Raw genomic sequence first — 20,920 nt, forward strand, 5'->3', positions numbered from 1 at the left:
GAAGATGGCAGTTTGCTTTTCTCCATTTCACATACATTGTTAAGCCTTCTGTTCTGTTTGGAGACTTTTTATGAATCCAGTACTGAAACCAGGGATTAAATGAACAGAAAAATTACTGGGTAGTTTTAAAACAACACAAAGGTGACTCCATGTTGGAATTCAGGTGCAGCTTATGATTGCACTAAGTGAAAAATGCACATGAATTTACTTTTAAGTGAAAAACTCAATTTTTTGGTGAAAGTTAAGTGCCATCTCTCCTTCTCCTAATCTGATGCTTCCATAGGGATATACCTTCCATGAAGACCAGTGGCTCCCATAATACCTTGTAGTATGCCAAAGACCTCTCTTACATGAAAGGGAGTCAGAGTCTCTGGTGTTACTTGTCAGAGTAATTATATCACGTCATGGATCTAGTGACAAAAAGTGATCTTGAAAGCAAAAATGGGATCTCACTATTTAAAACCTTTCTTTTCCATACCAGTGTATTTCAACTGCATGATTCAAATGTGGATCTTAATATTCACCTGACCATGAAATTAAGTGGAAAAAGAACTTACACATTAATAAATGGCATGTTAAAATCATAATTATATGGTTAGTTAGTATATACGTACATATTTACTGCCTGCCAGTTTTCATTTTATTTGAAGGACAGAGTATGTCTAAAGCAATCTCCACAGCAGAAAATGTTGCACATAACTTGGATTGGATCCTATTTCCTATGAGGTAAGGAGTGTATTTCAATGGACCCAAGTTCTTATATAGTCATGAGACAATGAAAAGAAAATGAAAGACAACTCCCACTTTTTTTTGACTTACTCACAATTAGCACCAGGGCTAATGACTAACATGAAACACAGGAAAATGGACAATAAGCCTGACAAAATACTGTAATTGGTAGCATGCCAGAATTTGTATGTGCAATTGCATTCTTTTATTGTATAGTAGGAAAAAAGCCTTATAAATAAATTTGAAGTAAACATTTCTAATGGAACCCAGGTGTTAATATCTTAATTAAATAATTGGCCAATAGTGAGTGCTCTCTGGCAGTTTCAACCAGTTGAAAGGTGTTTAGAATTGTTAGTTGACTTCAGTGGTCTCTGGACTAAGCTTGCATGTAAATGTGCAGAACTGTCTTGATTATTTGTAATTTGATAATTTATTTTTTAAAGACTAGATTTCAAATTAAGTATTTGTGTTTCAATGCAGTGTTTTAATCCCATGGGCAGGAAGTATTTCTGTTTATTCATTTAGTGCAACTGTAATATAGTTGCTCAGCCTTTCTACCCTTGAAATTAATGGCAATGTTCCTGCTGATTCCAGCAGCAAAAGCAAATCTGCATCATAACTAACTGAAATTCCCTGTACTTCTCCTTCCCTCTCCAAATAATGCATTTATTAGAGAATATTAATTTTGAAATGTTTTTTAACTAGTGATTTGCTGAAAGACATTTAACTCCTTAAATTTAGTTTTTAAATGTCAGATGTTAAGAAACAAAAGACACAGAGTAATGTACTTCTCAGTCTGTGCACATGCTGAATCCCTGGCTAGAAGAGAGATATTTACATGGTACTTGCTATGTTACAAACACTAAGAGCTTTTAGAAAGACCTATATTAATGTAATTTCCCTGCTTAAATGTGTCCTCTGTGCTTTGCGTGGTGCTGGTTAAAGCTGATTATCATACAATGAAATGAAACAGCCCAGTGAAACAGGCTGTTGTCAGATCCCACATGATGATTTGTAACTTCAGGCATCTCTGTGTAAATCTCTCTGCTAACCTGTTCCCAATTAGTGACATCTGGCACCAGATTTTCTTGTATTTGAAGCAGAGGCTGTAAGAAGTTTTTACTCTGAAAAAAAAAAGCATAAAAAAGAGGAGATGGGAAATGTAATAACAGAAAGAACTTTAAATCCAAGTCCTATATATGATTTTACAAGCAGTGTCAATAATTTTAAGTATGACATCTCAGTGTAGTGCATTATACTCTGAAATATTAAAGGTCTGACTTTACAGTGATTGGTGTTCTTCCAAATCTAAGTTTCAAACTTTAAAAGGCCTTTCCTTTTTCCTTTTTCCTTTAAATTAAGAGATGAACTACAATATCTTTGAGGACACACTAATAAACTTCCTGCCTTACATATTGAAATTCATAGGATACTGCACCTCCTTTTTTCCCCCAAGAGTTGACGATCCTTTTCTGTTGCAAATTGTCACAGTTTTGATGAAAAGAGTGGAGCCATGAGGATTTATATAAGCCATGAGATTGAGATTCTTCACATATAGATATTTGTGCTTCCATTGCATTTTTAGTTATTTTATCACTTTTGTTTTTCTCCATGGCATGGATGAGTTTTTAGACTTAGTATCTGTTCAGTCTTTCCCTGAAATTATGGTTAGAATGTAAGAGTCTGAAGGCAAAACCATGTAACTTCCTGAAGTGTACAAAAGGTCTTTTAAACAAGAATTTTTCATTTTGGGAGACACTGAACATTAACCTCCTGAGCTTTTCAGCTGAAATTGGGCACATGTTGAAGAAAGAGCCAGGCCAGCATAGCAATGTATGCATAGATACATAAATAAACAAAAAAGGAAAGAAACACGTTCTCAAACTTGGCACTTTTGTGATGTTTCACTACTAATTATGGGTGCTTTTTGTAGGCATTAGTGTCAAAAGAGAAGGTGGTTGTGTTTGTCCCAGAAAACACACATCCTGTTCTCGAGATAAATACCAGTGCCTAGACAATTCAATATCTAAATGTAGTTGTACGTGCTATAGTGACAGTTCCAGCTCTATATTGCAAAGTGCAAAACTTGTATTCCTTTGTTGAGTCCTCTGAAGTAGAGAGGAGCACCATGAAAATGCTTCCAAATAAAATACAGCTTGGGTGGTACATAGGAATGCCAAAGCCAAACTTAGTACAAACACATAAAAATGGGAGCCAGACAAACCCACATTGCCTGAGCATTTTCTTATATTCTAAATAAATATTGAAAAACTGTATTTTGAAGAGTGCCCCGTGGGACAGACAGAGAGGAATCATTGTGTGTGCATTCTGGCTCTCAAGTGCTCATAATACAGAGCTTAAAATTGCTGCAGGCTGATGTGTATGCTTCCCATCTGTTTGTGTTCATGTGTTGGTTTTGCATGGCCTGGTTTTTGGTAGTGGGGGAGCCACAGAGGTGGCTCCTGTGAGAAGCTGCTGGAAGCTTCCACCATGTCTGGCAGAGCCAATCCCTCCTGGCTCTGAAAAGGGACATGCCACTGGCCAGGCTGGGCCAATTAGAGATGATGGTAACGCCTCTGTGATAACATATTTAAGAAGAAAATCAAAATAAAGAGAGTGGGGGCAGTTTTAATTGCAGATATAGAAGAGGAGGAGGTGAGAATGTGTGAGGGAAACAACATGGAGGCAGCAAGGTCGGTGGGGAAGGAGGGGAGGAGGTGCTCCAGGGGCCAGAGCCAAGATTCCTCTGCAGGCCATGTGAGACCTGTGCCTTTAAGCCGGGCCAGTTGTGCCCTTGGAGTGTTTTTCTCCCAGTCCTTATCTCAGCTCATTAACCCTTTATTTATTTATGTATGTATTTATTTATTTATTTTTCTCTCCTCTGCCCAGCTGTGGCAGGGGAGGGCAGGAAAGTGGCTGTCCTGAGTGCCTGGCATTTGGCCAGTGTCACACCACGATAATTAATAACAAAGATTGCAAACAGAACTTCAAACAGAACAAAGGACTTTAAAGGGACTTTATCAATCAGTGTGTCATAAAGGCAGAGAGTAGCCATGGAATACAGTGGTTCCATGACAGCCAAAGCAATCATCAAAATGAGTGCAAAGGGGAAGAAAGGGTAAAACCCCCAAAGAATAACATATATGAAATAATGAAACATCAGCCTGAGGTGGGAGAAAAGTACAAATTGTTGTTCTTTAGCCATGTCTTAAATGGCAGCTTCATAGATGACTGTCCATAGACAGGACAGAAGCCTTCTGTAGGACTTTCCAGTTAAAAAAAATGTAGGAAGAGGTATTTTGACATTCCTCATCCATATGTCTGGATGGAAAGGCAATGTGGGACATAACACTGTAGGTAGGCATTAGAAAATGCTGTGAATATTCACAATAAGCTTGGAAAATAATCTAATTCTGAAAGCATTATAAGAAGTGATAAAATCTTTATCATAAGTACTTTCTGACCTTGCCATCGTGCTGGTGAAATAGTGAGGGCTTTTTTAAGTCACATACATAATAAAGTCTCGTTTCTATCCTGGCAATGCTCTTAAGAACAAACTTGTCTTTCTAGCAGGAAAGCTCTCTAGTTAATCTTTCATCTCAGAAACCATCAATCTGCTGAAAAGGTATTAGCAGCTCTGACAGCTTAAAGCTCCAGTATTTTATCTGGTGTCAAAGGTAAATATTAATTATATTGTATGAGGAGGAGAATGTAGGGAGAGAGAACAGATGAATTCTTTAGGCTTTTATTAGTATTTCATAGATCATTACTACTGCTAGTTGCCGTTTATATGAATATGAAGGCAATATCTAGGGGCTCTGGTTTTACAAATGTCACTCCACAGTGCTAGATCCTCTAGGAGTGGCCAGCTAAAATCCACGTAAGCAAATAAAGGAGTGATTCTGCTGTATAGAACCATGCCTGGAAGAGATGACTTTCAGCTAAAACACAATGAACAGTCAGGGGGTTGAGACAATGTGTTAATGAGTTTGTCTGTAATCTCCTGAAAGTCCCTACTCCTCTATCTTCACTCATGAAGAAAATGAATACAGGGTACACTTTTCTGAGATACAAACACATTCTTGTTCCTGTGAAAGTAAATTCTGAAGAAAAATTGAATGCCAAGATTGCTAGCTCTTTAAAAAGAACAGTCATTGCCTCCTTCACAGAATAAATAAACTCAGAATAGAAGTGGGAAAATTTCTTTTTTTCTTTTTCTTTTGAAAATCTACATATGAAAGCAATGCTGACATTACTATTTGGGTCCTCTTCCTTACTTGAGGAATGAACAGAAATCTGGCAGTAAAAACTCCAGCATGATTTTTTTTTTACTAGAAACAGAACAGCAAACCAGAAGAGAATTTACAGACATTTCTAGTAAGTCTGGCTTTACTAAGAAAGGAAACAGCTCACTGTGACAGGCAGTGAAGTGAAAGGGATGTCAGATTCTGTGAGCTGTCAGAAAATACAGAAGGAGGCATGAACACCATGTGTGTGAAAAAGATTCCTTTGACCCGTGATGGAGTCTGGCAAATGCTGGCTTCCGAAGTCATAGTGAAAAACTACAGTTCTTAACATACAGTTTGGAAAATGAAAAACATGAGTGGACTTTTTTTTTTTTTTAGGACACTTTATATAACCCAGTTCAATAAAGAATTTAAGGGCAAATATAAATTAAGGTCTGTGAGTAATCCCAGTGAAGTTAATAAGCCTGTTAAATAATGATGAAGTGTTTGGCTGTATTGAAATCAGGCTACATACCATCCCATGAGAGCAAGTCTTACAGCACTCCAACAGAAATATTACCAGTTTCTTCATTGGCAGTTCTTTGCAAAGTTAAAGCTATTCTTAGCTTTGCTGCTTCAGAGCAAACAGACCAATTTCTTCCAGCCATGATCAGAACAGTACTTGAACATCTACTGTGAAACTTTCCAGAGTCCAAAACAAAAGCAGCTACAAAGATTTGCAAGGGAACACAGAGAGTTAATGACCACTAATGTGGATCTGCATCTGTGTGTTTAGCAGAGGACTCTAAATATGGACAATCCTTGTAGAACTTATAGAGGGAACTCTCCACAGCTGGATTTTTAGGGGTTTTGTTGCACTATCACAATGTTGCTGAATTTTCTGTTCCATATTAAATTAAGTTCCCTGTGTTTTTTTCCTATTCACAAAGTCATCTTTGTATTTTGATGAGAACAAGGAAACTGAATGGTTTGGTGTAGTAAATGGTCTGTAATAGACATATATTTAAATGTCTACATTTAAATATACAGCCCACCCCATTTCACTCCCTGCCATGGGCAGGGACACTTTCCACTATCCCGGGTTGCTCCAAGCCCTGTCCAACTTGGTCTTGAACACTTTCAGTGATGGGGCAGACACAGCTTCTCTGGGCAACCTGTGCCAGGCCTGACCACCCCCCTCACAGCAGAGAATTTCTTCCTAATATTCAATCCAAACCTGCTCTCTGTCAGTTTGAAACCATTCCCTTTTGTCCTGTCACTCCAAGCCCTTGTAAATAGTCTCTCTCCATCTTTCTTCCAGGCTCCCTTCAGGTACTGGAAGGGGCAATTATGTCACCCCAGAGCCTTCTCTTTTCCAGGCTGAACAATCCCAATTCACTTAGCCTTTCCTCACAGACTATAAATCATCCTTAATTCTGATCGTTTCAGAAGATACAAAACAATATACTTATATTTCAACAAATTTTATATATTTTAGTGCATTTATAATGAGATGTCAAACTTGGAGGCAGAATGTTTCATCAGTGTTCATTTCTTTTGGGAAATAATAAATTTTTTAATTTCTGTAAAACTGTCAGTGAAACCACTGGAATATGGAAGTCTACATAGGTACTTTCATTTATAAAATGAGAAGTTTTGCTTTACTCCAGGGTAAAAGTTTGGGGATAATTTATTATGCTAGTTTTGTCTTGAGGATTTGGCAAATTCTCAAGAATAACAGCTTTCGTAATTGTACAAAGTCAGTTCAACTTGTAAGCAGTCTGGTCTGAGGTCTTAGCAGAGTCAGGCCAGCTTCCTAGGCAATCTGGGTTTTCCTTGTAGGGAAGAGTTAACAGTACTGGCCCCACTGAAGTCAGTGGGAATTTTGCCAATGTTTTCCATAGAGCCAAGCTTTCACTTGTCTTTAGCAGAGCTATTAAATACAGTATATCGAATAAACGGAGATGAACAAAGGCATTTCTCTTTCTGGATTCATGTAAATGCTTCTGCAAGTGCTTTTCATGCTACCTATTTGTTGCAGGAGAGGTAAGACATCCTTTATACAGCCCCCAAGTACACCTATTTGAAAGAACCCTGTTTTCTGACTTGCAGTGCAGCTATTACTGACATGCACAAGTTAGATCTCCATAATGACAGCCTGTGTGTTTGTGGAATATTTCAGGAGTACAAATAAAGTATCCAGCAAATGTCTATATCTACTATTCAGCTGGAAATGAGCCTGTCTGTACATTTCTGAGTTTGGAGAAAATATGAGAGCTCTTCTAAACACTAATGTTACTGTAATATAGACTATATAGGATGCAGCTTTGAAACAGAGCAAATAGAAGTTAAATTAAAATTGGCCTAAAATACTTCATGCCACAATCTTGGGAAGCTAATGGCTTAAAGCTGCTAGTTTCTAACAACTAATTCTTATGTACCTTGTTTAATTTTATGAAACTCAAAACATTTTACAATTCAGGCTATCCCTATAGACAACATGAGGCACCAAGAGGTCCAGTATTTGGTCAAAAGAGATCTCAGAAGCCAGAGAGAATGAGCTAGAAACAGAATGTCTGTTAAAGTCTGCTCAAACTTGCTGTTATGCAGGCCACATTTCTCCTGGATAATTAATTCCTAAATATTTAGAACTTTCAGGGTGTGGGGGGTGATTTTTGTGAGTAACCTGGATGTTTTTTCTACCTCCTTTTGGTGTAAGTTGCTTCTGTCTGTCTGTCTGTCTGTATGCCACGCACTATTTTCATACATTCACTTGGGGCTGTTCTTCCCTCTTGCAGGAATGTCTCCATGACCCAATCCCAAACTCTAGGACTATATGAAAGAACAGTTGTGAGATCAAAGTCAAAATAAATAAGAGTGTGAGGAAAGGGTAGTCTGGAAAAGAAAAGGTTAGTTGTTTCAAGTTCTTTTAGCCAGAACCTAATTTCTGTCTGTCTGTCTGTATGCCACGCCCTATTTTCATACATTCACTTGGGGGCTGTTCTTCCCTCTTGCAGGAATGTCTCCATGACCCAATCCCAAACTCTAGGACTATATGAAAGAACAGTTGTGAGATCAAAGTCAAAATAAATAAGAGTGTGAGGAAAGGGTAGTCTGGAAAAGAAAAGGTTAGTTGTTTCAAGTTCTTTTAGCCAGAACCTAAACTTTGTTGATTACTCTGCTTCCAGAGCTCAGCCAGCAGCTAAGAAAGGAATGACAGAGTAGTCCCTGACAGACAGAAAAGCTCAATGTTATCCAAAACTTGGAATATACTATCCAAAGACTCTGAGCCAGCCTCCTGATCCTCATGGGCTGTGGCTAATCCTGGAGTACATACAAATGAAACTGGCTGTCCTGAGAACCACAGGACACACACAGCATGGAACATGAAGCTCATTCAATATTTATATTTTGCAGTTGTACATAGATCTTCTGATCCATTCACCTTTCCAATTAAAACTCCGTGTGTACAAATTTCACACATACCAGGTATCAACCAGTTTCTGTGGAATTGTACCAGATAATATGGTAAGTTTATAATATTTTTATCCTAAACAGTTTGCTACGCTACAATAACTTTTAAATTCATGTTTATTAAGGTACCCTCCCATAGCCATTGCTCAGAATTGTGTCAGCATTTTGTAAATGCAAGCCACACTCCCTGTAAATAGTATTATTAACATGTGTTTGTAGAATCAGACCATCAAGACTGATCTTGGGCTCCTAGGACAAAGATATTCAGCCCAAGGCTGTGAAGTCTGAAAGATATGGCACAAGAGTAAATAAAGTTTGAGAACCTCTGATAAGGAAATTGAGACTGAGGAAAAGAAACAGGCTGTTTGTGAAACTGGGGGAGAAGGAGGAAATGAGTACACATGAATTTGTTGCAGAGTTTTATCAGTCTTCATACTCTTTCCACTGACTGCCTGCTTACATTATACTGTTTTAAATCACAGTTTTTACTAGTAAGATAAAGGTTTTCTGGCAAGCTGGAATTGTTTTCGGATGGGTAGGATAGGTTCTTGTTCATTAGAATTATGCAAAAAATACTTGTAATAATACAGGAAATTCATAAAACAATGAAGAAACAGCACTGAATGATGCAGGTCTTCAGTGACCATGAGGAAACATAGAAAATTATTCCTGGTTTGAAGCTAGTAGGTACAACTGACTCTGGGATTTTATTTATGCAAGACTGAAATGTCTTATATTCATTTGTATATTTTCTGGTGCCCCGAGATCATTGGGTCACATACTTGGATATTACTTTTGTTTGACAAGGGATGGAGTTCAGATTTCCCGGGGTTATCAGGAGGGGAAATGGCCTTTACCAGAATAGCCATTTATTTTACTGATGGATTTTCCCCACCCTTTATAATGAGATTTTATTTAGACTGCAGCTAAAATAATGGCTGATCCCTGCTGTTGTTGGATTTGTGGAGGCTCCAAGCAGAGTCTAAAGCAGATGCTGTTGTCCCCTCAAACCTGTGTGTGTATGACTCACACTGTTCTCCAGTTTATCCAGAGGATCCCAGCCTTCCTAGGGCTCAGTTCATGGAAAACACCTTGCAGATCCACACATCCAGCTAGTTCAATGTGTGGGGACATGAGAAAGTTTAGAAGAGGAAAGGAAATTTATGGGAAGTGAGATCTGAGAGGCTGGGAGGATGCATCTCTAGAAGGAGAGGCAGGAAATGCCCCATGAATGTCAGATTGAGTTATTCCTGAATTCTACAAATAATGCCACAAGGGAAATGACATGCATCATCAAAGCGTTTCTTCATGCCCAGATAAACTCCCCTCTTGTCTTAGAAGCAGTCCCCAAACATATTAATGGACAACCAGTGTGTGTTCTGTGTCCAAGAGAGCTATAACTATTTCCCTAAATCAGACAGGAGAGAAAAGAAAATGTAGGCAACCTGTAAAAAATGGATACAAGCTCCAAAATGGCCAAAACCTCAACATGCTTAGAAGCAATGTTGTTGAAAAGTACTCAGGGTTATGAGTCCCAGCCTGGAATATTTAACTGATCCATGCAAAGTGTGAAAAGAGGTTTTGTCTGTGACAAGGAAAGCTCTTGAAGAAGAAAGCCAAGCTTCTTCTGACAGTCTTAGGCATTTGAAACAGAACCCAGGTAGATTCCCTTGTTTGGATACAAGCATCTGTATTTCTTGCATATGCAAATGGCATAGGAGCTTGGACTACTGGCATCCATGTAATTATACATACACATATATAAATATATTATATTACTTATTTATGTATTTCTATTTATATGTAATACAATTTATATAAAAACCAGTCTAAATTTAGGATTGTTATGAATGACATCATAATTATTCTAGAAGGAATTCCAGCTCTGCCTTTAGCTACAAGATGCTGTAACAAGGCTGGTGGTGGTGCCTGGGTGGGCTTTATTGAAGGTGCAGTTTTGTACTTGTAGAGCAACAGATGAGGCTCACAGCCCTCCCATTGCCTTTTATTTACCTAGGCTGGGAGCCATTTATATGGATGTTCCATAGTTTGGGATTTGAGGATGGGGATGTGCCTACATCCTGATTTATTCCAAATTAACCCCTCACAAGGATATGGAAAGTGCACATGAAATGTCCCCAAGTGATACTACCCAAGGGCCTTTGGTGATTCAGCGGGATGCACAAAGTGACAACTTCACCATGAACACAAGCCCAGAGAGCCATTAAAAACTAAACTACATTGATTTTGACTCAAAATAAGCAAGCAATTGTTATAATGACAGTAGCCATTTCAAAAAATAACCAAGGATTACTGTGCATCCATCTCTGAAAACTGTGCTGAACTTCTTTTTGTTTTCCTGCTCCAGGGAGGAAAGAAGCTGAATGTCAGTTGTACCATGCTCATACCAGTGTTTGGAGCTGAGCTGAGTGGTCATTTGCTCTCCAACAGCCATGGATTTACCTAATGTAGAGTTTGAGATCTTATATTTACTGTGGGAGATGGTAAGATCCACATGAATCCTCTTAATCCTGGTGTGTCCGTACCAATCAGTGATGTATTCTTCCTATTAAGTACGAAAAGAGGCCTTTTTTATGCATCTTTAATGCAGCACATAACAAGAGACAATATGTAGCTTCATTTTCTGCCATAGGCCCCAAGGAGTTTCCCTTTGCAGTTACAAATCTACAGTTAGATTTAATTTCTAGGTGAGTTCTATTAACTTCCTTGCAACATTCTTCCTGAAAACAGGAAGGATAGTACAATTTTATTTCCCTCTCTTTCACTCAACTTTTGGGACAGAGAGGTGGACTGGTAAAAAATCAGGCTTTGGGAGCTGCAGTAAAAGAGATGAGCTGGAAGACACAACAGCTGGGACTTCGTGTCAGCTTTGTTCATTAGACAGAGGTTGATGCCCTTACAGAGACTTAATCAGGCCATCTCAAGAATTCCTAAGTAGACAAATGGGAGCTGTGAACCTGCTGCCATAGATGGCTGGATTTGATAAAATAATTCTAAGTTCTTTGTCAATCTACTTGCATGCATCTACTCTCAACAGGACCCTTGGAAATGACTTGTGCAGCGGTTTGTTACGCTGTCATTACTCGTTAATCTGAGCTTCTGCAAATGATTTTTATTCTTCTGAAGTAGAAACAAAATCCTCATTAAAGAATTTGTTTGTTTTAGAGCTACACAAAAGATTACACAGCTTTTACAAACAGATATAAGAAAAAAAAAATCTGGTTATGCAAAATGTTCCCTCTCGTAAGCCCTTGCTTTCCATGGACTCCCAGGACCTCTGGATTGAGCCTGCAGTGCATGGCTCAGCTCATTACAAAGCTCGGGGTCAGTAATTGGAATCACATGTACTCAAGGCCTCTCAATCTGACTGTAGGTGAGAGTGCCAATTTATAGTAGAAATGTGTATTAAGCAAAAAACCCCCACCCCAAACCAAGCTAAAACCTGTTGTCAGATCTGCAGATGACCACAGCCATGATGTTTTCTAGAAGTACTTCTTAAACTTTTATTTAAATTTGCCTCATTTCTAGTATAGTTTGTGGTGGGGAACTAAATGGGAACAAGGAATTCTTACTCTGGAGTAAAAATGTCCACACATGGTGTTAATCAGGGTAACTCCATGTGTGGACAGGCTATTATGTATGACTTTACACTGTTTTAGGCATGCTGGGTGAAGTTCTTTCTACCCATCTTTAATCAATTAGGGGAGGTTTTAATGTAGAGTGAAAAAGCAATATTGAACTGAACCCAGAGTTACTATAAGAGGGGATTCCTCTGGTTCAGTAAACTGGCATGAATTTTAGACAAGGTGCAGTCTTTGTTAGGTGACTCTCCCAGCTGTCTGACATATGAAAAATGGTAGCTTGGAGGTTGGAATGAAACACTGGCAAGGTCCTGCTGTAACTGATATAAAATCCTTTTAAACGGAGTTAGGGCATTTAAAGAAGGTAGAGAAATAGACATGCTTATGGTAGAAAATCTCCCAATTAAAATCCCCCCCCAATAAAATCAGCCATCCATCCTTCTTCTCCTTTTCCAGCTGCCCCTTCCCAATAAAATAGAGAGGAGAAAACCAACCAAAAAACCCCACCAAAAACAACAACAACAAAAACCACCAAAAAAACCACCCCGACGCAAAAAACCAAACCAAACAAAAAAACCCCAAAACCAACAAAACTCTCCCTCCCAAAAAAACCCCTCACACAAAACCACAAAAAAACCACAAAAAACCAAACCAAACAAAAAAACCCCAAAACCAACAAAACTCTCCCTCCCCAAAAAACCCCTCACACAAAACCACAACAAAAACCACAAAAACCCAAAGCAAACAAAGAAACAACAACAAAAACAAACAAACAAACAAACAAAAAACCCCAAACAAACAAACAAAAAAAAAACCAAAAAAACCCCAAACCAAACAAAAAACCCCAGGAGTTAAAGGAAGACAATGTGGACATTTGAGTGTGGATGGAGGTCAGTTCTTAGATAACTCTGCAATATATGTGGGAGGCAGCACCAGAAGGGCGTTGGAACCAGGTTCAAAAGGAACAAAAGGAAATGGCCCTTCACACAGTCACTGGTAAGTGCATGAAACCAGTTGCCAAAGGGTATTTTGGATGATAAAGTTTTACAAGAACTCATGGGGAGACATGATAAATACCTGGAACAGAAATTCACTGAGGGCTACTAACTACACATAGACCACATTTCACTGAGGAAATGCTCCAAACTCAAAGGAACTGAAGGCTGGGCGAGTAATTGTGACAATTACCACGTGTGTTTTTCTTATTCCACTCTTCCACTACTTTACAACTGTGGCTGAAGACAGGCTATTGAGATAGTTGGACTCTTGGCCTTATGGTGGTATTTATGTTCTTGTGTTAGAAAAGTTCAAATAACTTGGTGTGGAGGAAAAACACACATTCAACTCTTACTGCCTTAAACGCTTTTTCCATTTGGACATTTTGAGGGGAAATACTCAAAAGTTGCATTATTGAGTAGTTACAAGAGGAATAGCCCAATCAGACTCCGCGTGGCACAACCTGGAGGCAAACACACAATGACTTCCAACCCTTTGTTTGTGTAAAATCGAGGGCAAAGTATACAGGGGTGTTGAACTCTCTGTGTGTTCCATCTCCATGCAAATATTATCCCTCCCATTATCTAAAAGATCTCAGCAACAGCATTGCCAACTGGGTCCTCTGACCACTATCAGTGTTTGTGTTCCTGTTTAAATAAGATAAGGAGGTTAAAAAAAAAAAAAAAAAAAAAAGAAGAAGATGAAAAAGAAGGGAGGGGAGAGAAAGCAGAGCTGCCTCATTTGGGTTGAAATTCTCATCCTGACTTCTTGAGAGTAGGGGGAGGGAAGAAGGGATTTTTATTTTCCCCGATGAATTTCATTGAAAGATTCTAGAATCTCTCTCCTTTTAAAAATCATATCTGACTGACAAAAGCTGTCTTGGGGTAAAATCCACGGAAATACCTAGAAGGGGGGGTTGAATATCTCCCCTTTAGAGGTTAAACCTCTGCTAGGTGGTTTCTTTTGTTTTATTTTGCTCTGCCTTGCCTTTGTTTGTGGCTTTCCCCTACTTGGAAACGAGAGAAGTCGCTGCACTTCTCTTTCACACAATCAGTCACGGCGGGCCGAGGTTCAGGCTGAGGATCCGCAGCTTCCCGAGCTCAAGGAGTCACTTTCAGAGCGTGTGGGGGCGGCGGGGTATCAGAGGCACCAGGCTTCGTGCCTCCGAGCTGCGCTGACGGCTCTGTTCTGCCGAGCACTTGCAGGCTGTATAATTAAGCGGGCAGGCACTGAATTAAATCTTTGTAAAGCCCACCGAGCGGGGGGTTCACTGCGAGCTCTTTTCCAGCCGGTCTTGGGCGGCTGGGACAGCAGCAGCAGCAGCAGCAGCGAGCGAGAAGGGAGAGCCCGCCGGACGCCTCAGGAGAGCCGAGCCCCGCTGGCAGCGAGCGCTCCCCGCCGATGGACAACCTCGGCGGGCCCCTGCCCCTGCCCCTGCTCCTGCTCCTGGCGCTGCTGCCTTCGCTCCGGGGACAAGGTAAGGGACAAGCCGAGCGGCTCCAGCCCCCGAGCCGCCCCGCTCTGCCGGGCATGGGCTGCCGCGGGATGGGGATGGGGCCCCCTTCTTCCCCGCGTCCCTGCACGTTCCGGGCAGGCTTTAAAGCGCCGCTGCCACGTCCAAGTGAGCAGAAAGGCGTGGTGTGCTGCCCCCGCCGCTGTCCCCGGGCGGGCTCGGTGCGAGGAGCTCTGTCGGACGGGACGGGCTGTGCCCGGGGAAAGGGAGCGGGGTCGCCCCGCGGACACCCCCGCCCGGTGGATACGGCAGGAATCGCGACGCGTCGCGCTGCCCCTCGTCCCCGGCGGTGGCACCGCGCCTGGTGATGGGTCCGAGCCCGGCGGGCAGCGCAGGCGTGGGCTCCGGTCTGCCGGACACACAGCTGCACCCCAAAAGCACGGGAAACTGCGCCCGCGGCTCAGGAATGCCGGAGGAGAGGGAGGAATAGCGGAGCAAAGGATGCAGGCTTTTTGGAGAGAAAACGTGGAGCGTGTGCGAGTGGTACCGTGTGATGTGGTTGCTTTTGAAAGCAGGGATCTGGATCCGAGCCATGACTCCTTTCCGTACTGCACGCTTTTTTCCTGATCTCTGTCTGAAGAGAGGATGTGAACTTATTAATTCATTGTAGAAATCTCATGCAAATCTTAATTTGTAGGAGGTGACAAAGAAAGTATTTGTCCTCTGGTGATAATGAATTTATCACAGCTAACAGGTAAGTGACTTTTCCATTAGAGTAACCCCAAGGGGTCCATTGAGGTTTCATTACACTCTAGGCAAGTACTTGGAAACACATGGTCACTGGCCTAGGCAGACAAAGCCAGTGAAGTAAATAATTTATTACTATCACAGTGTCTTGAGCCTTGGATTTTCATATAGCAGAGCACTTGTCACAGATATCTGTCAAAATACCTGCTTTGTAAAGAGATTTTAGTGCTCATTTTAAAGAGGGACACAACAAGGTGGTCAGAAGACCGGCATTCACCTCCAGAATCAAAATAGCTCCTACTTTGCCTTAGACAACAGAGCACATCAGCAAAACTGTGGCTTTGATGTGTCACAGTGAGCAGGCATAGTAATTTTAAGCATTCAACATTATTGCAGAACATGGATAATTTCAGTTTGTAACCTCTGTACATTTAACCTTAGTTACTGGATAACTTTTTAGAAAACTGGGAAGGCGTTAGCTCTATAGCTTCAGTTTTTTAAAAGTTTTTTTAACACAAAAATTATCAGTAAAATATATATCAGGGTTTGATTTCCAAATTAGAATCCATACTCTAATTTGACTGAGAATTTCTATTTCTTAAAGCTGAACAGTACACTGGATAAAATTAGACTTAAATGTCTGAAAGCGGGTGAGGATCCTTGCTTAGGAGATCAGCATTTAAAGAATATACTTCACTAGGGTGAAATAATTAATCAATATTGAATAATAATCTGTGTTTTGGAGGTAAATGAAGTAATTACATGGTGAAGTCATGTTGTTGAAGTCTTTGGGGCAGAGCCTGTGCTCCCCTGCAGGTCTGGAATGAGGGGCTTGGAGCAAAGAGGAGCTCCTATGTGCTATAGTGATACAATTGACAAGTTACTAGGATAGCGTATTTATGAAATACAGTTTTCTTCTGAATTTGTCACCATCAGTTTTCTTAATTGCTTTTCCTTACTAATGAATCACCAAATCATCAGTAGCTCTCAAAGTCTTCATTCTGAAGAAACTGAAGGGACTGCCTTCAGGGGAACTGCCCAGTGCACATTGACATAGGGTATGTACATGATTCTTTGCAACAGTAAGGATCTTAAAACATTTCATGATGCAACTTTGTTTTACTGCAAACATTGCATTATTTAACACCTATCAACTACCATAAAATGAAGAAGATTAATTCCACCACCATGGCCAGTCAGTGTATTAATAGTTCATCCTGTAGCTCTCTCTTTGGCACATCTTGGTACTACAGGCACAGTTTTAACTCACTAAACATCTGGAAGCTTGTCTATTCAGGGGAAGCTTACTGTTGTAATAAAGAAAATGTTCCACTGACTTTGTGGAATGAGTTTTATTTTAAGATTATGATTTTTACATGTGCTTTTATAACAGTACATTTGTAAGAAGTATATGGGTGGAGGTAGGACACATAAAAGGCCAAATCTGTGCTTTCTTGTGTGTTACCATAAAGTCTGCCCCAAAAAATCACATACTACCAGTTCTAAAACATGAGTGCTACCTCTGAATTAGTTTTTGGTTGAGTTTTTAGTTGAGTTTTGTTTTAAGTGGCCATTTTCAGAAGTGGTATTTTATTGCAATCAGGAGAAGAGCAAGATGTTAAAGCTCTTTGTTTTTCATCTGTGTAATTGAAAGCAGACGTGTTAGTGAAACCCAAGAGAAACCCCCATAAACCAGCTTATCAAGTTACTGCAGTATATTTATATTGTTCTGTTAGGTTTCAGGCATTATCTGAGAGTAGGTCAATACACTTTCAAAAGTTATTTGTCATCCTACTTTAGCCCATTCTGCAAGTTTCGTATCAAATTTACATGTGTTTTCAATAAATAGTTGTGTTAAGACCAACTTGTTCTACAATACTTCTATTCCTATTTTCTGAAATGAAAGATGGGCTTTAGCCCTCTGGGACTTCACTGAAATAGTTAACTGGGACCATGAAAGATTTTGAGTTTGGTTTTTTGAGTTATGGATACTTCCAGAGAAGTAGGTGGTAAAATGAATTCAGTAAGCAGAAAATCTGGGTTTACTTGATTTGTAAAATGTCTGTAGAGAATAAAAGGGGATGAAACAGAGAAGGTCAAGAAAGAGAGAGCTGAAATCCAAATAAAACATCTTCAGAGCACAGGCAAGAATTTCAATGGTAACACAGAGTGGGTTAGTAGGAAAGAGATGAATGAACAAAGGCTTTTGTGAAAATGTAACAGAAAGTGATGGTTGACTGTTACAGGAAGCAAAGAAAATTACTGAAGTTAAGAAATAACAAAGTAAGCAGGTAATTGTAGCCAAAATAGGCAGAAGTTTTGTGAGCACTCTGGAAATGTTAGGCACTCATGTTTTTGTGTAGATTCGATGGAAGGAGATAGGCCAGGAGTGGGATTTTAATAGTTAAGTCATCACACAATTAAATTGGGAGATTGGATAGCATTGCTCCAAGATAAGATGTAGAACTGGAAGCAGAAGGTTGAGAAGATTGCAGGGTAAGAAAGAACAGAAAAATTGTCTGTAAAGAAAGCCATGAAGGAGTTGCCAGGAGCAAGAGAGAAAACATAGGAAGGAAGAAGCCACAACAAGCAAAAAGCCTAAAAAGGAGAGAAAAAGTAAGCACAGATCAGTGAAGAGTTCCAGAAAAAGGGCTAGAATTACTGGCCATAATATTTTGTGAATAAAAATTAGCTTAGAAATGCTCAGAATAATGTCAAGTAAGTGGGGAAGGAGTAGACAAGGACCTAGTGAGATGATCTACTGTGTCATTTATAGTGACAGTGTACAGTGACGGGGAAATTGTGACAGTCACCTGCATGTTTATCACACTTGGCAAGGTTACTTGTCCTCTGGTGAGACTGAGGACAGTCCAGAACAAATTGTGTTGAAAGTCTTCTCTGATCAACAGGATGCAGCATGTCTTAGGCATCTCCCATGCTTGTTGTCTCCTCAATATACCAACAAGCCTTTGGCTAAGGAAGTTCATTAAGTTTCTTCTGTTCACATTTTGAAGCAAGCAACATTTCTATTTCCCCCAGCACTAAGGAGTACTTTGTCTCTGATTTGTACCTCCTATGAGGTAAGTTTTAAGAAACTTAAAAGTTTTCAGAAATCACCTTTTGGATTTGAAGTATGTGCTGCTGTATCTTAAGAAGAAAATAAATTTCGAGATTCTCAGGGATTTTCATTCACACTCTTTTCAGTTAATCAAATTACTGTTACATTTTCATTCAAGGAAAGCTGATGTAGTTTTGGGTACTGAGTGCACAGGTATAGGAAGTACCTATAGGAAGTATTGTTTTCTGGGTTATGGTAGCACCACAAATGAGCAATGATGCACAAGGGTGCAGTATGTTCCCCAATAAATAGGTTTTTTTTCAATCTAATAAAAATCTGGATTGACACTTCAATCTTAGTAGTAAAGGAAGCAATACCAGAAAAGATCTTTTTTATCAGTGCTGAAGTGTACAGATGTAGAAACACTTTGTGTGTGGTATATTCCAGCTTTTTAGGGTGTTTCCAAGGATTCATGAAGCTTTGGAAGGATATAATGTGCAAATGCTACTTGCAGTACATCCATTGGAAATACTGCCACCTTCCAGCTTTGCTCTTGTCACTGACTAAATTTCAGGTACTGAGTACTTTTAATATAAATGCTTAGTCAGATAATCTGGGAGAGATAGATACTGATTTGTGGCTCAGTATAGATAATAGCAACATGAGAAAAGTCTCATGTAGGAGTTCTGGTAATGTTTTCTCTAAAATGAAACCTTCCCTAAAGCATTGCTATATATATATATGCAAAAAAAGGATCTGTATTTTCTTCCTGCTCTGTTAAGTCTGTGGTTCCTTCCATACTTGAACCTTGACCCATTGTGCTATAAATTTTATCCCATCTGCTTAATGTTTCCTGACTATCCTTTAAATATAGCAATACTAGAATATCAGAATCTTTCATCATTGTCCATAATTTTTTATATTCAGCAATAAACTTGCTGCCTACAGAGTAGATACATTTTATTTTAGCAGTATATAAAAGCATAGTTATTATTATTAATTTTCTAGTCAGATGAAAATACAGAAATCCCAGTGTGAAAATGTTTTTCCTGTAATCATTTTACAGGAATAACAATAGAAATAGAAATAATTTTATAGCAATAGAAATGCTTGAGCATATATGTTCAATATTTGGAGATGTGCTGCTCTGTCACATTCTCATGTCCTTATTCAAGTAGCTTTATTTTGGATATATACATATATTTGGACTCAATCCAAAGTTCTTTAAAGTCTACCTTTAAAGAACTGTCAATTTACTGCAGTACATTTGAGGTCATGGCCTTTATACAGATGAACAGGACTAGCAATAGGCTAATTTTAATACCCTAAATAAAAATTTCTCATCACACAGTTTTTCATTATTTGACATGAGAAATCAAGAGAAGATTAAAATTTGCTCTTAAATGAGAATGCCATATTTGGCACTTTTCCTGTGAGGTTATTTCATTATTTGCATAATTTTCTCACAGGGGAAAAAGCGAAGGGCAAAGTTTAACATGCATTTGGAAGGGAGAACAGTTGCAGTTCTTCCAATTATGAGTCTTTTTTGTATGTCCTTCCATGTCATCTTGTGAGTTTGGGTTCTTTAGTCCTCCTGTGTCCATCAGAGCTGTGAATGCACCATCTTTTTTCATGTTCCTGTGAGTATGTAAAGTCTGGGACAGAAACTACACGTTCCTAGCTGTTTACACAATGCTGATTCAGTGGACTCCAAGTTTCTCTCAACACTTTAATGTCTTCTAGAAATTTTCAGAAGAGTCTTCATTCTTCTAGTCTTAATGTCTTTTGATCTTCAGCCTCTTCATGGAAGCACAAAAAATAACCTATCAAGAAAAATGAAAAAATAGGTATCAGTTTGTTCCCAGGAAATGCATCCTCAGGGAGAAGCAGTCTTCAGCAACACAAAAGGTTGGGTGTTTAAGAGGTAGAAACAAAAGAATAAATTGAAATGTGCTTTTGGAGTGAACAGTGAGGTAATAAATTATCAAAATAAATCTGTTACTGCTGAATGTATGAGATCTTGGAGCACAAGAGGACATTTCCTAGACAAGCTTGGGAATCAGCCTCACTTGATACTGATTTTAAACAACTACAAAGAGCTCTGCCCACAAGTGACTGAATTTTATCAGGTCTCCCTGAAAGTAGGGCCTAAGACAAGATAACCTCTTGAGGCCTTCTATATCATTATCTTTTCTGACATTTTATGATACATATATATATAAAAGATGCCTTATTCCTGCAATAGAGGGAGTTGTCTTTTCTAATTTTTAGTAGCCACTTGCCTACTTTTAGGAAGATTTTTTTCAGACCCAAGGCATAATAAAAACTCTGCAGTAAAGCATGTGCTTTCCCCACTAAGGACATAATTAATTGCACCATAGCTTTGCCTCTGTCAGGCTTGTACTCATCACCAGCTATTGCCATGGAAGGTTTTAAGAACTTGTTTTATAAACAGCACACAGATATCTCATAAAATGAGGTTTGGCTGTATCTGAAAAATATCCCTAGTTGTGTGATGGCCATTGCTGGTGCTACCAGAGTCACATTCCCTATAAATGAGTGTTCTCCAGACCCAAATAATTTCCAGTAAAACGTTGGCTGTTTTCAAACCAACCACAAAACACACTAACATACC

The 20,920-nt window shown here is 39.4% G+C and overlaps 1 protein-coding gene across 2 annotated transcripts in view; it reads left to right on the top strand.

Annotated features, from left to right (window-relative positions):
* Positions 1-13,773: 13,773 nt before the first annotated feature.
* Positions 13,774-20,920, top strand: part of FBLN1 (fibulin 1) — a 74,763-nt gene continuing 67,616 nt past the window's right edge. For both annotated transcript variants that reach the window (XM_039708075.1, XM_039708076.1), the window contains exon 1: positions 13,774-14,504. In XM_039708075.1, the coding sequence (XP_039564009.1) occupies positions 14,429-14,504 (76 nt within the window). In that variant the 5' untranslated portion in view covers positions 13,774-14,428. The remainder of the gene's footprint in view (positions 14,505-20,920) is intronic.

The sequence above is a fragment of the Passer montanus genome, unplaced genomic scaffold, assembly GCF_014805655.1.
Source record: "Passer montanus isolate IOZ18808 unplaced genomic scaffold, ASM1480565v1 scaffold20, whole genome shotgun sequence".
NCBI lineage: Eukaryota > Metazoa > Chordata > Aves > Passeriformes > Passeridae > Passer > Passer montanus.